This window comes from Trematomus bernacchii, unplaced genomic scaffold, assembly GCF_902827165.1.
Source record: "Trematomus bernacchii unplaced genomic scaffold, fTreBer1.1, whole genome shotgun sequence".
Lineage (NCBI taxonomy): Eukaryota > Metazoa > Chordata > Actinopteri > Perciformes > Nototheniidae > Trematomus > Trematomus bernacchii.
Genome location: NW_022987313.1, coordinates 4,486,353 through 4,505,225, shown reverse-complemented (window position 1 = coordinate 4,505,225; position 18,873 = coordinate 4,486,353). Strand labels below are relative to the sequence as shown.

The 18,873-nt window shown below is 39.3% G+C and overlaps 1 protein-coding gene across 2 annotated transcripts; it reads right to left on the bottom strand.

The window, feature by feature from the left end:
* Window positions 1-1,994: 1,994 nt before the first annotated feature.
* kcnk10b (potassium channel, subfamily K, member 10b) lies at window positions 1,995-17,816 on the bottom strand. 2 transcript variants are annotated; one of them, XM_034124201.1, is made up of 7 exons: window positions 17,786-17,816; window positions 13,473-13,888; window positions 6,128-6,245; window positions 4,701-4,861; window positions 4,401-4,593; window positions 3,592-3,734; window positions 1,995-2,790 (listed from the first exon to the last, which is right to left on the bottom strand). In XM_034124201.1, coding segments are annotated over exons 1-7 (1,674 nt in total). In that variant the 5' UTR covers window positions 17,787-17,816; the 3' UTR covers window positions 1,995-2,148. The 2 variants fall into 2 exon arrangements, with proteins under 2 accessions (XP_033980092.1, XP_033980084.1); XM_034124193.1 differs by lacking the exon at window positions 17,786-17,816 and adding an exon at window positions 17,206-17,336.
* Between the last annotated feature and the right edge of the window lie 1,057 nt (window positions 17,817-18,873).

The window sequence follows — 18,873 nt, the reverse complement described above, 5'->3', positions numbered from 1 at the left end:
CAACTATCCGTGTTCTAGTATCACAAGTCATAATACCTGATGTGAAAAATAAACAATATTTATTATATTTCATTTGCAGCAATAACTCTAGAAAAGCAACGATTCCCAGAACAACATATAACGAAATAATATGCAAATTGTTGTGTCTCGTCAAATGTGCTAGTTATGTTTATGTATTTTGTCTGTAATTTCCTGTTTTATGTTGTATTTACCTCTTGTCTTTCATTTCAGGCCCTGTTTCTTCCTCCCCTTGTGTGTTTTTCCCGCCATCATCAGTGTCTGCCTCGCCCCTGACTGTTTCCACCTGTTCCCACTCACCTTTAAATAGTCCTGTCTCTCCCCTGTCCTGTGTCAGTTCGTCTTGTTTGTTTCCCCGAATGGTCGTGCCAAGCCTCTACTCAGAAAGGATTGCTTTCTCTCATGTCAGGTTATGTTATTTTCTTGATTTCTGTAGGCTTACGTTTTTTCTTAAGTTCTCCTTTTGTTATGCCTAGGTTCTTTCCTCCTTGTGAGCGCTTTTTGTTTATTCCAGCACCTACTCTGTTAAGAGGGATTTCCTGATCATTGGAATTAATAAATACATGTTATTACATTCAAGACTTTGTCTCCGGGTCGTGCATTTGGGTTCATCAGTTTGTGTCGAGGTCCTGATACAAATACTTATAAATTGATATAGTTACAACAACATTTTTAATTACCTGTGTAGTCTTTATTATTTGGAAAAAGGCACTCACTACATTTAATGTGATCTGTTCATAAAATAAACTATACACAACAAACTTGTCACAGGTCATGGTCAAAGGAAAAGGTTAATGATATCAGATGAATAGGTTACGAGTACAACCAGTGTGTACTTTGTCTTTAGTAATGCATGCAATGCTATATTCAACGTATAGTGATACGTTGAATAATTCAGTAACATTTCAAGAAGGCGTTGAGTAGTGCCAGTGCCTATTTGTAAAATGCAAATATGAATTGGTGATGTGTCAAACATTTCAGTCAGTTAATGTAGGAACAACAGCAAAACCCATTTCAGTGTGAAGACGATTGAAGCCACTGTGTGACTGTGTTCCAGACAAAATAAATACGATAAAAGAAACATGTTTTGTTCATATTTTCGATTCTATGAAAAATGTAACTCAAGTGCTTGGCTGGTATAAAACAAAGTAAACACATATACAAACATGCTTGATGAGTAAAAAATCAACAGCATCAATTGAAAAGTAGTTGAAGTCGTCAGAAGACATGTGTGATAAAAGTGAATGTAATATACAAAATAAGTGTTTTCAACATGGCGGACAATCTCATAGCCAACGGTGATTAAATGCGTCTATCAGGTGAATTCCAGCTTGGTGTATTCTTTTTTTACTAAATGTTAAATTAAGCAGTACATTTCATTTTATGAAAACATTATTACAGCTGTATTTCAAGCTTTCAAGTAAGTCAATTATCTGCAATGCTTGTGGTTTAATAACCATGCACAATTAAGGTGAATAGTTCTTTTTTATGAGCTCTTATGTAGTAGTTTAAGCCCTAAGGCTGCATTTTCAAAGCCACATACCATGTAGGAATACTTGTACATGCCAGGAAGGTAAATGCTTGTATTGTCTATTGATCCAGCAGAAACACAACCTTCCACCCTCCAGACATTGTAGTCTTTAAGCAGCAGAGCTAAAAATAGCCAACACAGCATGAAACGACAAAGCGGCGATCGATAGTGGTTTTGAAGATGGATGACATTTCACTAGCTCTCTGAATGTCCTGCCCACATCTGTAAAAAATAATATTCTGCATTAAGTGACAACCATTGCCCAAGTGTCTCTTAAGAGTCGTCTGGAAGACAACCAAACTGGATTGATAGCTCCCGTAGAAATGAAGGTTCTTAAGTAGCCCATTCTACAGTAACATCCCATGTGAGGTATTTTAACTAAAGCCTCTTCTGTCTCTTTACATTTTTGGCAACACATTTCTTTCTCATGGCTATGGCACAATGACTGAATTTCCTTGGGAGCAGTTATGATGTAAGCGTAGGAAACAGAAAGGCACATTTACTGACATCTCAAAGGTCCATGCACTCTTTTTCTGCGTCTCTGTCTCTGTGTGTTTCACTCTGTCTCTCTGTCTCTGAAGCACTCGATTATTCATCGCCTAGTCGTTCTCTCCCTCTTTTACGTTCACTGTTGTGAACCCATTCAACTTGCTGCGCTCCATTGCGTAATGTGACAGGTTTGTCAGACTGGTGTTTCCCTCTTTTCTTTCTCCACTTTCCTCGTCTGGCTCCACATCTCCTTCTTCTTCCGTCCTCTCCTCACCCAGCATGGCATTATTTATTCCTAGGCTTGTCCGTTGCACATCTTCATTAATGTTCCTCCGCAGTTCACGGTTCTTGTTGCGTCTGGCCAGCTTGGTAAGGGATCCAAAGCGCAGGTTGGAGAGATTCTCCTCTGAGGAAGATGCTGTCTGTGGTGTTTGCTCGCTCGCCTGATGGTCGTACGCCTCACAGGCCCCCTTCAGCCTCAGGTTGTTGAGCTTGGTGTCGATGCTCTCCTGAGAGGAAGTCTTGAAGCGAGCAGCATCCAGACTGGCAAACAAGGCCCTCTTCTCAGGAGACAGCATGTCCAGAGAGAGAGCTCGCTGCTCCAGGCCCAGCTGGCGGCGCTCCATGCTGCGGATGGTGGCGGCCCGCTGGAGCTTGTCATGGATCTCAACACTCAGGCGCCGCCGCGTTTCACGAAACTCTGCTCTAACATTTGCCTTCCATTCAGCAGCATGAGCTTTAATCTCCCCAACCTGTGACGATAGTGCAGAAAGGAAAGGATCAGGAATCGGTTTCAGAAAGCAAATGGTGTATAACATGTAGCAGCAAGACATTGTATCATTGTATCAAAAAATGTTTTTCTTTAAAGAATTCTAATTCAGCTTTTGCAAAGAAGTGTGAGTGATGGGTACCTCGATGATAACAAAATGTTCTGCCAACGTTGGTACAGTTTTGTTTTTTTCACTTTAACCTTACCAACGAAATCTGAATAAATGAAGATTTTTACAACTACTTATACCTATACAGCGTTTTCATTTCATTGTCTTCTATTTGGACGATGCTGAACAACTCAAACAATATAGCAGCCTGTTAGATACCATTTTGACAAGAGCTAATCAGCGATTATTGGGAGAAATATAATCAAATCAAATCAAATCAAGTTTTATTTATATAGCACATTTTTAAAACGATTTTTGGTCGAGCCAAATTGCTGTACATATAATAATTACCTTACAGTAAGGACACTTTACAGCAAATATAACAGCACAGTTTGTAAAGAATATCAGTATGAGAAAACGACACCCTCTGTCCTTAGACCCTCACATCGTACAAGGAAAAACTTCCGGAGAAAAAACCCACAGTTTAAAGGGAAAAATGGGAGAAACCTCAGGGAGAGCAACAGAGGAGGGATCCCTCTCCCAGGACGGACAGAAGTGCAATAGATGCCGTGTGTAAGAGATAATACATTTTAAGAGCAGAAGGGTAGAGAAGGCAGTAGCAGGGTCGGAATTTCTAGTTCTATTATAGTTTCTCTACAATTGTATGAACCTCACCTCTTCTTTGGTCTTTTTGGACAGTACTCGAAGCCAGTCTCCAATCATGCTGAGGACAGCCGCAAAGTATGCTAAACCCACCAAGATCCAGAACCACACCAGGGGTTTGTACCACTGCATATAGTCGATTCTACGGTCACCACCTGGAGGGGAAGGAAAAACACCAAATATGTAAGTCATGATAGTTAAATTAAACAATAATCTACAACAGGGGTCGGCAACCTTTTTGATATGGGGGGGGGTTGAGGAGCTTGACGCTCGTGAACTATCAACAGGAGGGCGGGGGGAGCATATTATTTCAATGAGAGATGAGCAGATCGCCACTGGGCTTTCAACTAAAGACACAGCCACGCAAAAACTGCGGTATTTGTACAGCTCCTTATGGGTACTGCAATTTGTGAAGTGCTTTCCTTCGTGGTGAAACGATCAGCCCTGCACCACGGAGGAAAGCGGCAGAAAGTCACCTGGAGTTAAAGAGAGCGGGGCTGCGTCGCGTGCATGGCTTCCTTCTGCAGGTAACGGGGAGACGCGCTCTGGCGGCGGTCTCGTTCAGGATCCGAAAATACAATTTAAATATTGTGCACACTTATTCCACTTATTCCTAGTGTGCCACTGGTTACGGTGCCGCGTGCCAATGCTGGCACGCGTGCCAGGGGTTGCCGACCCCTGATCTACAATCATGAGATACAGTACAATTCAGTTTTCAATCATCATCAAATGTTGAGATTTCCTGCTTTTTTTCTGTTTGATTTGATATACAAAATGTTGGCTGGAGAAAGAAAACGTTTTTTAGTTGTAGCATGATCTACCTGCCACATAGTCTCCTATTCCCACTGTGGTGAGTGTGATCACAACAAAGTAGATGGCCTCTAGTGTGGTCCAGCCCTCGATGTGTTTGAAGACGACAGCAGGGATGGTGACAAAAACAATGCAGCCAGCCAGAATGAACAGGATGGTTGACGTCACTCTGATCTTAGTTTGGCTGATCTGTTTGTGTTTTTGCTGAAAAAGACAAACAGGGGATGCCATTAGAACAATATAAGAAGTTAAAAGAGGATAACAACTGGCAAATAATAATAAAACAATATCTGAAACTAGCTTAAACTCACCCTGAATATCTTCTCAACTCTCAAGATGCTTTTCACGAAGATGGTCCCCAGCTGGTCTCCAATCCCCGCCAACAAAAAGCCAAAGAGAGGGATGCCAAATATGGCATAAAGGATGCAAAGGATTTTCCCGCCCTCCGTGCTTGGAGCTATGTTTCCATAACCTGATAAAAACAAAGAAAACACGATTATAGAATCATGGCCAAGTGGTGAGGGGGAGGGGGAGTGTTAGGATGAAAGCAATAGAAGACAATCAAGACCCTCTTAACCAACAATCAATTGAAGTCCATATCATGCTACTGTTGCAAGGGTCTGTAGTAAATAAGCTCCTCAAGAAAAAATTATCCTCCTGAGAGATATTGCATTATTATTTGACAGAGATACCAGGCCAGGGAGACACATAAAGGACAGTTTCATCATGTATATTTCTAATGCAATTGAATTGAAACTCATTGAAGAGGATACATTTTTACATTTGTAACATGTTTAATTTAAAGCTGTGTAGGGTCTTACTTCTTGTATTCTCTTAAATCTGATATCTAAAAATCTGATGGATGTTAATGAAGCAACTAAAAACGACTGTACAGTAGCGTAGTTGAAAATCCCTAGTTAATTCAATCTCTGGACCATAACAAGAGGTTCGGGACTTTGTGTTTTTTCCCTTTTATTTGAAATGAAGGAACATGCAGCTAATAGAGAAATAGAAACTTTAATGTATCATCTTGATGTTGGAATTATAGCTCCTATATGGAACTATATCTATTGTAAATATTCAAAGCATCAAGAGCCTTTCAATTTCATTACAAAATATGTTTGATCAATAAATAGTTTTTCTTGTTAGAGCAAGTAAAAAAAGCTCATAGAGAGACATAAGGTGAATTGAAACTAAATAATCTGCATAAGCAGTGTGTGTTTTGAACTTCACCGGTTGTTAAATCCCATAGGGGTTTGTATTGCATCATTTAGCATTAGCACCACCTCATGAGGGTGAAAGGATTTGTAAAACTCACCTGAGGATAGCAATAAGAGGCAGGGATTTACACAGCTTTACAGAAATGTGTGTTGAGAAGCACCTTCGACAAACTGAAAGGACAAAGCCTTTCAAAAGTATTCTAATCCCTTTTCAAGGTCTTGCATATATAACTCATGTTGTTGTTTGGTTCATCACACAAATATTTGTTTTTTTCAGTGAAGATTCCAATTTTTAGAATAGTACTAATGTCATATTGTTTTTCTCTACACACAAGCAGTGTTAGGATTCTATAGAGCTTCAAAGTGTGGGTCACTTTTTAATTGATTGGGTAAAAAGTGTATGGCCATCTAAATAACACTTTAGTCTAATGAATCCGTCAACACCTCTATGATATGACCTTATGCAACATAACTATAGCAGAAATGAAAGCATTAGAGTGGATTAATCAAAACGTTACCTATGGTTGTGATGACAGTCCCAGCGAAGAAGAATGCGCTGCCCATGTCCCAGTAACTGGAAGTGTAGGATGTGTTTCCAATAGGACTCACTCCTGCATTCACAGCATCTATAGCATGCTGCAATTAGAATATAATGGAATATAAATTAGATGGAGACAATCCTAGATGCATGTCATAAACTGATTATACGTTCAGCTAAGTAGATGCAGTTAAAATAAATTAAATCAGTTCAACATTAGTGTATCTGCCATTGGAATCATGCTGATGTGATCATGGGTGTGTGTTACAAAACGCTGTTGTGTTATAACATTTAATTAAAAAAGATTAAAATAAGCATTGCATTGAACAACACACATACAAATCAGTAAATGCGGAAACATCTATGAGATCTGTTTCTCATTATTCAGTGTCTGACTCTTCACACAGAGCAGTGTCTGCATTCTAACCCACTGCATGTTTTTACACTTCACTTCACTGACTTAATCTACATTGACTTTCACTTGCAGCAAACAGACCTTAATCTATTTTTTCTTCTATGTCAGGTTTTCCTTTACTCCCGGAGCTTTCCTTTATGTCCAGCTTGTCTAGGGAAACATTTAGAACCTACAGCGCTCTCACACCCTGCATCATTATTCTCAATGATCTAATTATGAGCTCCATTATGTAGCAATAACAGTTAATACACTATCTTGAATTATTTCTAAATGTTCTGTTTATGGGCTTTTTATGAGAATGGCATTTCATTTTCTTATCTCTGTGGACATTAATAGTTTGCATTTTGCTTCTGGGCTCAACATCACTTTCTGCTGGCATGAAAGTCATGGTTGCCATTGGTAAAAAAATAGTGCATTTACCAACATCCTGAATTCAGGGCAGCCCCCCAAAACTATCCATGCAAGCTGTTAGTAAAATGCACGTCCATCTGATCAAATATGTATCAACTCTTTTGACATAGCCTACATTTCAAAGCAGACAGAGTAAGGGATCACTTCCACACTGCTGCACCTGCCTACTCATAATCATGCATGTGATTACCTCAGCTCCATCAGTGCACCCCCCCACCCCCACCCCCACCCCCACCCCCCCAGACAGACTTTGGTATCTGAAATAGAGTCATGCCGACATAGCCTCAATATAGGAGCCAAATCTGAGCGGTAATTATATAATAAATCCCAAATAGCCTAATTCTTGAGCCAAGAGAGAGCTAATAATAGCCTCACAATATATCTGAATACTTGATGAGGAAGTCTATTTAAGTCTCCAGTTTTCACAGCCAAGTTCACACTGCATTAGATATGTGGAAAATCCTCTTTATCCAGGGGCACTTATGAAACACGAGGATGCTGACGATGATTTGTGTTGTTGTGTGCTAATTAGGACGCAACTTGTGTTATAATGTTACAGCAACTCTCCTCCTATTCGATTGCACAGAAGATTAAGCACACAGACGTTCTTGTAGACACACAGTCAACCCCAAATGTTTGTGACGTGCCCTTTGCTAATGTGTGTTTTTATATTCTTCACTTCAGGATCAATAAAGTGCAGGCTAAATCACTGCAAATCTGTATCCTCTCAGTGTGTCCTTCTGCCCCACAGCAGGTGACAGCAATGATCCAGCCAGCATGGTGCCTCGCTCTCTGTGAGCCGGTGCCAAGCTCTCTCCCCTGCAGCACTCGCTCTTTGACTAGTATCTATAACTTCTTCTGAACCACTTTAAAGCATTAAAGCTGCCTAAATGACTGCCAAACTGGAAGACTCTGGTCCATCACAGATAAGGCTAATCATCAAAACAGTTTGTAAAGTGAGCAAAGATAATCAAAACCCAGCTTTGATACACACATATATTTCCTTTTTTTGCACAAAATCTCCCTGGTTTGTGGTTTTATTTAACATGAGATATATATTTTTCCATATTTTTTACAATTCACTTTTTAGTCTATTCGTAAAGTCATTTCATTAGTTTAGGAACTTTGTGTCAAACCCTTGCGGAGCCTCTTTCTCATGAATCACTGTAGACCTTTAATAAAGCAGCCTAACTTTGACAATCATTCTCACAAATAACTATACATCCATATAACAAAAATAAAAATCATGTAAATCATGCTGTGAACAATTATTATGTTGTTATTTATGTGTCGTGACATAGATTCCCTGCAGGTAGTCCAGTGTTTTTGAAAGTATTTTGAAGATTAAGTGAGTCATCAATAAAAGAGACTTGACTGGTGGCAACAACAGCACGGCTCCACACTGTGCCAAAGAGTGAGTCATCCCGACAGCGCTGGAAAAGCCAAATTGGTCCGCTGCCTTTGTGGGCGCCCAGCGGGTAGGTGGACAGCACAGATGCTGAAGCAGACGTGAGTGAGGGGGTCAACAGACATGCATTGACAAGCACACACGAACACACAGACACACACTGAGCCAACATGGGTTTTGGAGCAAAGCCTTGCAAGTGCTTGGTCTATACACCGTCTTCTTTTCGCTCACCCACACACTAGCTGTACATTTACACACATGTCTCTTAAAGTTGCAATTTTTCAATCAAATTTTGCCAAACATTCACTGAACTGTGAGTAATCACTGCCGTGTCACCATAGAGGATCTTTGTTTGAGTGACAGGCTCCACGCAGCAGGAACGGACCGATAACAGAACCTGTGACCAGACAGACTCTATGATGGAGTACTTGTGAAGAAACATGTCCTGAAGGCCTTTTTTTAAGACAGCCAAGGGAAAGAAGTGTTATTTGTCAGTTCGAGTTTCACACATGGCACGATTTTCGTTATTTTATACTTGAAGAACTGTCATAGCTTAGTAGAAGGATATCTGAAGGAACAGTTTGAAACTTTGGAAATTCACTTTCTTACAGATGATTAGCAGAGAAAACTGAGAGAAAACTCTGAATCTGGTACGCATTATATCTGCAAACAGTTAGCTTATCTTTATCTAAATCATGATACGTCACTTGTTTAATCTGTAGACAAACATAAATGTAAACATGACATGTTGTAGTTTAAGGTTGCTTGGGTCACTGCTTCTTACAAAAGATAATCTGGCACATAAACCATAACTTGCATTTTTTACAAATAGTTTTTTGCGCGTTTAAAACACTTAAGATATATTATATTTTTGGCAGATTCTGTTCAGTTTGGGCAGACCTAGGCTACATGTCTCCCTGTCTTTCCAGTGAACGTTAGGTTAACTGGCTGCTGGTACTAACTTTATAAACCATATCGACATAAAGGCAGCGGTATTGATCTACTCATTTAGCTCTCTGCAGAAAAGCCAATGGATCAACTCAAACTTAATCTGATCTCATCATAGTTGTACAAGGACTATACAAATCCTATATTTTTTAATACATTCAATTTGGCAGAGGTAATATTGTAAATTAGTTCTAAAACAGTTTAATAGAGGCAAATAACTGGTGAGACATGCCGTCATAGATGTTATGTCCTGTCTCTGGATCTGATCATTAGTCAGCTGCTGCTGCTGCTTGGGGCTACAGGAGGTCTGTGACTGCTGGCCTGTGCAATAAATAATTGATTCCCTCCGGACCTCAGGCACACCTAAAGGTTTTTATTTCCAAACATCTCCCAAGGAAATACTGTCATTGATTTATTTTCACAAACCCGGGATAGCACTTTTGTGGTTTAAAGGTTGAGTGCTGCGAGGGAGGAGAAGAAAGGAGGCTTTTCTGAAATAGAGTAACAGAACAGGCGTGGGTGTGGAGAAGGAGGGAGAGACAGATCGGCAGTACAATATTTACTGGAGCAGTGTTGAAGAAGCTAGCGTCAAATGGAGCCATTGTAGCAGAAAGTGAAGCACACCAAATGCCTTTGGGGTTATTTTAAGTTAAAGATGATCAGAGGGGTTCACTGGGGCACTAACCTACATGGAAAGCACATTATGCAAAAAAGCTCTCTTTTTCACAATCTACTGTATTCATGTGATTTCATATGTTTTCTGCTGAATTATGCTAGTGAGGTACTACTTAGGCAGGTACAAGGGATTTGCCATTTGGTCCTTGTGTCACAAACATTTGCCCTCAAAGAAATGAACCCACATAGATGCAGAATCCCTCCCTCTCTTTCTCTTGAGAACATTCTCTGCATAGGAGTGTTTGAGTGATCTGAGTCCCGCTTTTTTCTTTTGCAGCACACCCTCACAAATCAAAATTTCAACACAGCAGAGTGCAAGCCGTCAGATCTCAAATTATTTTCCAATCGCGCTTCCAGTTATCAGCTTGATGTATTGACCTTAAATCTCGACCTATAATATCAGAGAACGGCGTAAAGCATTGCCATACACTGTGGTATAAAGCGGCTGACACCACAAAGAAATGCCCAATCAAGTCATGATGTGATGGGCATGATTTGTTTCACAATCTGCTTGTTATCTAGTCCAGTTCACACAGGTATTGGTTGATAATGAAAGCTTCTTATTCTGTATTAGAAACATGTGGAACATTGCAGATACAGCATGATTTATGTCGACCTGTGTCAAGGGTTGTCACTCATGTTTTTAACAACAAGCTGTTTAATCAAGATACACATGTTAGAATGAATCATTCTTAAGGTTGTCATGATCTGATTTTATGATCAGACAGACATTGATGTGATGCCAAGAATAGCGTTAAGGATTTAGGGTCCATCTGCCCCAGAAATCTCTCTGGATCTTTCCAGTTGAACAAAATGTCTTGTTAAAATAGAAGAGATATCACACACTGTTTTGGTAGAAGACAGAGAAAAACTTGGCTTCAAACGTTTCTTACAGCAAAGACAACAATGCTCTTGTGGCCGTGAACTAGTTTCCTTATTTAAAACGTGTGGGTGTAGTTAAAGCCTCACTCTGGAATATCATGCACAAATACATGTATTGTTGAGGGTATTAAGATACAGCTTAGTTATACAATCTTGATCTCAAAACAACCCACAATCTGTTGTAATAAAAAATGTGGGTTGATTACTATTACTAGTACTATGTGTTTGCTCAAGTCGAGTCAGGGACACAACAACATCAATGTAGACCTGCAATTACAATTCACCTTTCTCCACTCTAAGCAGCTGTAATCCACCATAAAAGTGATAATGACCTTTTTCACTAGGATAAACAATTGCCCTTACTGTGTATACTGGTTACTGTATATACTGTTATGTAACATTCAACTGTACACAGTAAATTTGACTCAAATTGAAGAAAATTTTACTCTAAAAATATAACATTTGGTCCCAACCTATATAGAGTAAAATGTACTCTTTGTTCAGAGTTGTATTTTTAGAGTTCATTTTACTCTATTATGTGCTTAGATTTGACTCTGCTTAATGGTTATTTACTCTATGTAGTGTATATTAAAAACAACTCTACTGCCATTTTACTCATAATAGAAGATAATTTTACTCCCAATAGAAGGTCATTTTACTCAGAATAGAATAAATGAACCATAATGATCTTTACAATAAAAAAGGTCAATAAACCAAAGTGCTTAAGGAACATGAGTGGGCGTGTGTGAAGCTGACCATTGAGCGGCCCAACCAAGCAAGGAGGCAGAGGCAGAGAGTTCAAATACAACCCGGTGTGGGCATTTATTCCTCTTTGTGGTACAGGATACACAGCCTCAATATGACTGTCTCACGTGAACACAGTCACCAGCCACCAGGACCTCACACACACACACTAACAGGAAAACAGAACCTAAATACACACAGGACTAATCAAACCAACAAGACACAGGTGAGGAGGGAGGAGAAAACACAGGGCACCAGGTGAACGCAATCACCAGCAACAGACAAGACGGGAGGGGGAACACTTTTCAAACTAAAACAGGAAACAGAGACAGACAAACTAAAACATAGACAGATTGTGACAAATATATGCATAAATGACATATAATCACATGCTTCCTGTGCAATGTTTTAGCGTGGAACAAATGAATATACTTCGCCAATAATGAAGCTATATAATCCGTAACGGAGACCGAGATCAATGGCCCCAGAGATCACCTCCGTTACAGCGTGGTCATGGTTTAACTCCAATAGAATTGACTCTGCATTTTTGATCGCACTCTAGAAGCTATGAGTAATAAATACACTCCAAAATGATTAAATATCACTATTTCAGAGCAAAATAGTAATTACTCTGGAAAAAATACTCACCAATATTTCCTGTGTATGTGCTAGCAGGTCAAGTTGGTTTACTGACATATGTGAAGTGTCACTGAGAATTATGGGTATCTCTGTGGTGACCCTGAAGGTATTAATGTGCTTCCCGCTGAATGATGGATCTGCCTCTAAGTCTTCTCGTGACATTTACCCATCAACCACGGGGGCCCAGAGCATGGGAGTGTCTTCTGTCACATGTGTCTATAAATAAGCATTATCGGAGCAATAACAGCACTCTGGAAAAGGTTGTGATTGAGTTCAATACAACCCTTAAAACCTAAATCTTAATTTGAGTGACTAGACATATTCAAACCATCTCCTTGCATACCTATGTGGAGGTTAATTGCGACTGAATAGAGAAGTACAATAACAACGAGTCAAGGTATTGGGTTCTAACAATCATTTTTTTAAAGAAAGAGGACTTCACTGCTCCAAGTAAACACCTACACAATTTCTAAAGGTTACGAACAAAAAATGGACATAGAAGTAACGAAGCAGTATTATCATTTTTTTGGTTAATTTCTTACTCATTGTCATTTCTACCCTTGTTATTCTAAAAATGTTGATTATAGCAGCTTTTAGTCGAGGCTAGTTAGTACAAATAATCTTTGCAAATCAGAACTCTTCAAAAATCAGCAATCAAGATGTTTTACTCAATATTTAAATACAAAAATTGCTATATCTATTATAAACAAACATGACAACAATTGTTTTGAAAAACGTAAACAATTATACTGTAAAATTCTGCAAAAAGGACAATGACATCAAAGTTTTGACCTTCTGGAGGACGGTCTGGACATGAAAGACAGTATCATCCAAGATTTTCATGTGAAAAGCTAAAGAAACAAGATGTAATTAACCTGAGAACCTCTAACTACCTCTGATAGCAATCACCATCTTGAAAACTGCTGCTACAAAAAGGTAAGTCCTCTGATTTTCTTCCTCTTATCTACCAATCACATGGAATGGCACTCAGTATCAGATAACTTTCATTAAATCCCTCTGATCGTTCTATCCTCTTACAAACTAATCTTTGGATGAAGATATACTGTGATGAGCAGATACAATAAACGCAATGCACAATCAAAGGGCTGAATGAACAGATGAAAGGAAGTTCAGGTCTGCTAAATGTGCAGATTTTTTTTTATCTAAAATTACAGAAGCTTATCTCGACTTTCAATCCCTTACCTTGATGAGTACCTCGAGCTCTTGAGGAGTAACACACGGGTTTCTCTCCAGGAACGAAGCCTTCTCCAGAGTGATGCTGGTCTTCTGGTTGCTCTCAAACGGCTGCTCCAGCGCCTTGAAAGCCAGACCTCCGCAGACCAGGTAGAGAACGACCACGATGAACACGGCCAGCACCGTCTTCCACTTCATCACTGAGTGGAGCGCGGCGGCCATGCCGTCACAGCTGGCGTCCATGCTGGCCACAACGCTGGCAGAGCGGGAGGAGATGGACAGGCGTGGCAGTGGACAGTGACCATTGGCCTTAGGATCGCAGCTCATCGGATTCTGCATGGTGGCCACACTGGCCTGGACAAGACTCGACTTGGCCATGCCAGACTGGGCCTTTTTGGGAGGGACCAAGTTGGTTTGGACCGCCACTAGGAAAAAATTGGAAAGAAGAGAATATTGTTTTGTTTGTCATTGTATTTGAGGATACCAAGACATAAACTGCAATCCTGTATCTTCTGAAAGGGATTCTCTGATGATTTTATGCAAATAAAACTAACAGACCATTCTTGGCTGAAGGCTTTGAATCTGTTACAGACAGATTGAGCTTTGAGAACGATTCCTCTGAGATTATGTTTTATGATAACACACTAATTGTTTTTACATTCATTTGTTCTATGCCCGACTCTGATAACAAGTCTTTTGCAATAGTAAAAATACTCTATGGAATGAGTTTGATTACAGTATTTTCTCTAACCTTTAAGCTTTCATGCACATCAAATGCATTAACATAAAAAAGGAGCCAATAATAAAAAATGTCTGCTTCCCAGGTACAATAAGTAAAGCAATATAGCTTTTCAATGTTTCAAGTCCAAATTGGGTATTCATCAGGTTCATACTGTAGGTATCAACACTGATTGTTTAACTCTGTTAGTAAGAAAGGCCTCCAAATATTGTACTTTTTAAAAAAAGTTAATCATTTTAAAGGGAGGTCTTGGGAAATATATCACTGTGCAGGTTTGGACTCCCCGAGCACAAAGAGAAATGTGTATCTGTTTTGCACATTGAACACGACATTGGACATAAACACAGGCTCATTAGCCATTACAACCTATTAGAACGTAATTTCCCTTCTACTCTGAGCTGATAAAGGGCTCTTCACAAAGCTAACACTTAAAGCTATCAGCATAAAGGACATATTCAATACGCTCCACAGCAGTCATCTCACACTTCACACACTGAGAATTTGGTTTGGGTTTTAAACATAAAAGACACTATTTCTGTGAATTGCAGTCTCTGCGCTACCACCTCAAGAAAACCTTGTCATCAAATTATTGTAATAAATGAAAAAAATTGAGGTAACAAGCATGAGTCTGCAAAACGGAAAAATAAGAAAATACATTTACAAATATCTAAAACATAACACTTGCAACCAAACCCTCACAATATTGCTAAGAGGAGGTGAAAGCTGAGTTACCCTCTGCTAAGAAAGCAGGATTCAATTGTGCTAATTCACTGTAAGAGGGGGTGGGGGGGATGAGTGCCACTTTCAGTAATAGGTTTCTGTGTGGGTTTTTATAATAATGCATGGGTGCTGGAACAGGTCAACGAAGTGGCAAGCAACACCTTGGAGGTGGCCACATGTAGATTCCTTTAATGTGTATAACGCATTGAATAAGCTATTCAGAGCATCAACCTTCACCCCTGACGCCCCCACCTATCTTAGATCGGAGAGTGCGGCATGCCTCGAGCCATGGGTGGAGCCTGTTGGCTTTAATGTTGGAACTCTTGTATGTAGGAACACAATATGGATATGTTTGAGGGATACACTCTTTTACTGGTATGGGATCACTAATGGGATATTCTAAGTACAATGTATCCTCTCACTCACACACCCCACCTTGATGAGTCAAGGGCATCCAGGAAGTGTCTCATTCTCTGCAGGAGCTATGAATCTTGTTAGTTAATGCCTGTATCATGAGTGAATCAATAACAGCAGAGTGATGTCAAGCTTAAGAAGGTGCAAAACTGCCACTTTCAATTTGTACATGTGTTTAAGGGCAGTGGCTGGCTATTTTTTGAAAATTAGATGGATTGGAAAATTAGGACTGAATGCTGAAGCAGAAGAAAGAAAATAACACATCAATATTGTATGCTGCATTTGATCTTGATGATAGATGTAGATTAACTTCAACTGTCAAATGAATTGCAAATTGGGCCAAATCAATAACTAGTTACACTGAGACAAGAATGCTTCTCATCTCATCTGAAATGTAATAAATCAGTTATTTGCAGCAGAGTGACGGCAGCTATAGGCAGTTCAAAAACATGGATATTATTGAGTTTAGTTCAGCTATGTAATAGAAAAACCTAAGAGTAATAAATAAATAAAGCATAAATAAAAGGTTACATGTCTGTCAAAGTTTAAAACCATAGGGGCAAAATCAAACCGGGGATAAAGATAATTGTCTTTACATTTCATATTTTTGAGGCTCTATCGCATTCATAGAATCCTTTTCCAACAAATGAGTTTTCTTCATATTGTTTTTTGGTAATTAAATAAGGTCTGAGTGGGACACCGTAATTTGTATCTGATAGTATCTCTCTCTCAGCCCTTCCTCTGTTTCCAGCAGGTCTGGCCAAAGCAGAGGTAATGTTGCACTCACTGGGTCCATAAAACAATGGAAAAAATATCAGGATGCTAATGAGAATTCTAATGATAGCAATTAAATGTTGCATTTATAATGTAACACACTGTTTAATGGGGCACAGTTGTGGTGGGACAATAGAACCATTCAATTTGTCAACATTTCAGCATACAAATGCACATTGCGTGTAGAAAAGCATTATTTACCCAGTGATAAACAAAATGCAGAAACAGTTAACACGAGGGAGCATTAACGGTTGGTTCAGGACTCTAGGCTCAGTTCTTCCCTGGGGTGCAAGGCAGGTTATAGGCGTTGAACTAACCAGCTGGGACCAACATCTATCATCAAGCCAGTCTGAATCACACATGAAGGCCAAGTACTTCCGGCAAAAAACTGATTCCAAAATAAAACTGAGTACGTTTCAAGGAGTGGTCCTGCTAACTCTATATCACAAAACAAAAGTAGAACAAGTAATTACAATATTATTCAAAGACCAAGCAAAATCCTCATGTTTTCTGTAACCATATGTTAGACATAATAAGATAAGTCAACTCACATTCAGAGTAGTCATGGCCAATTTCCTACGAGATTAATTATGTAATAAATAATCCACTGTCCCCAGCCATCTTTGGTAGTTATAATTGTATATATAGTATGTCTTATTTTGTAGGACAAGTCATATAGCCAACATTATTCTTCAGCAGCAACTGTATATGCTTTTATTTTTAAACTAGTTCCGGTTTCACGCAGGTTACTCCTGATAACTTGATTTGACTGAAGCTCCGCTCTCAGCAGCGTCTCCATGCACAACTGAGCACAAGGAGGATAGAGAATTAAGAGATATCCCCAACATCATTGTCGCTTGTTAATGTCCATATAGAAACACAGACTACACAGAAGAGAAAACACGAAGTGTAATCAGCTATAGTAATAGATACAAAATAGTGCAAAAGTGTTCAATCCCTTGAATAATGCAGCCTGGTGTAAATTGGTGTGTCTCCATGAGATGTTTCTGAGACTAGGAATAGTTTAAATGATTAAATGACATATATAGCCTATATCTAAAGTTATCAGATAATAAGAAAGCATTTTTCACCAACCTTGTTCTGGTTCCCAGTTAACTTGTTTCCTTGGGGTTTCTATTGGAAATTTCATCTCTGTTTTTGTTCTCAATCAACACGTAAGGGACTTTCAATATGATTTTAAAAATAAAGAAAAATATCCAAATCACAAGGAGTCCTCCAGCATCTCCGGGACATCATATGTTTGTGGATGGTGGAGTAAATTGTACGCAGGAATAAACGCATCGTAAAACCGCATTGTCTGCCTCTGCTGTCCCCCCTCCCTTTTTCTCCTCCTCGCTTGGACGCGCGGTGATAGTCTGACAAGAGAGATCCTTGAGAGACCTTTCATGAGCTGTCGCACAGGAGGACCAAACCACATCATGTCTCATACCCGAACACACAAAAAACGGGTTGGTCCGGTCCACAAACACAGCCACAGGGTGTCCAAAAAAGCAACTTTACGCCAGAAGGTAGAACAACGGGAAGGGATGCTCTCCTCCCTTCCATTCCCAAAGCTCTACTCTACTCTTGCTGTAAATACCTGGGGGAAATGTGCCTCTAGCCTTGCATCGGTTACATACTCACACATGTTCATAATACATTTTTGAATACTTACTGTTTTGGTTATTCCCCAAAACGGGATTATCTTCTCGTCATTTGGCAACCGGCAACGGAGCACATGGCGCAGGGCGGCAAGTCAGAGCTGCACGGCAAATCAGCTGCAGACTCAAACCATGACATCATTCACATGTATGGGAAAACGTTTAATTATTTATGAACTTCTACAAAGTCACTTCCTCCATCCAACATTGTAGACATTTGTAGAAACTGAATTGAGCCTGAATTTATTTTTGATTATGGCCAACTATGCTGTTTAAGTCAAGTTCACACTGCAATTAAGAAATCCACAATCGTTTGCTTGTAAATGACACGAGGGGTCAAAAGGTTTATAAAACAATACAAGGAACACAGCAGAGTTAACAATACGCTGCTGACATGCTGTCCAACATGCACTCAGTTGAATCAGAATGTATTGCACTCTGTGTACTCCCACTACCACATTATATATAAATGAGGCCACTGGTTTTGTTTTTTAGCAGGCCAGATGGTGTGTTTGCCTCAAACCGTCCTCAAAACAGCAAACCAGTAATTAACAAGAGGCTATCAGCCAGTAATTAGGACCATGCACATGAATAGAACTAACAATAATAGATTCAATATAAGTGTGATAGATAGATAGATAGATAGATAGATAGATAGATAGATAGATAGATAGATAGATAGATAGATAGATAGATAGATAGATAGATAGATAGATAGATAGATAGATAGATAGATAGATAGATAGATAGATAGATAGATAGATAGATAGATAGATAGATAGATAGATAGATAGATAGATAGATAGATAGATAGATAGATAGATAGATAGATAGATAGAGATAGATAGATAGATAGATTCAAACCCCACTGCAGTCAGCATGTCGTTGTGTCCCTGGGCAAGACACTTCACCCCAAATTGCTCCTGTGGGGATTGTCCACAGTATTGAGTATGTAAGTCGCTTTGGATAAAAGCGTCTAACAAGTGACATGTAATAATAATAGATAGATAGATAGATTGGGAAATTCTATTCTATAATTCTATTATAGTATAGAAGTTGATGGAGCCATTATCTCTCTTGTCCCCTCTTCTGGATAATATTT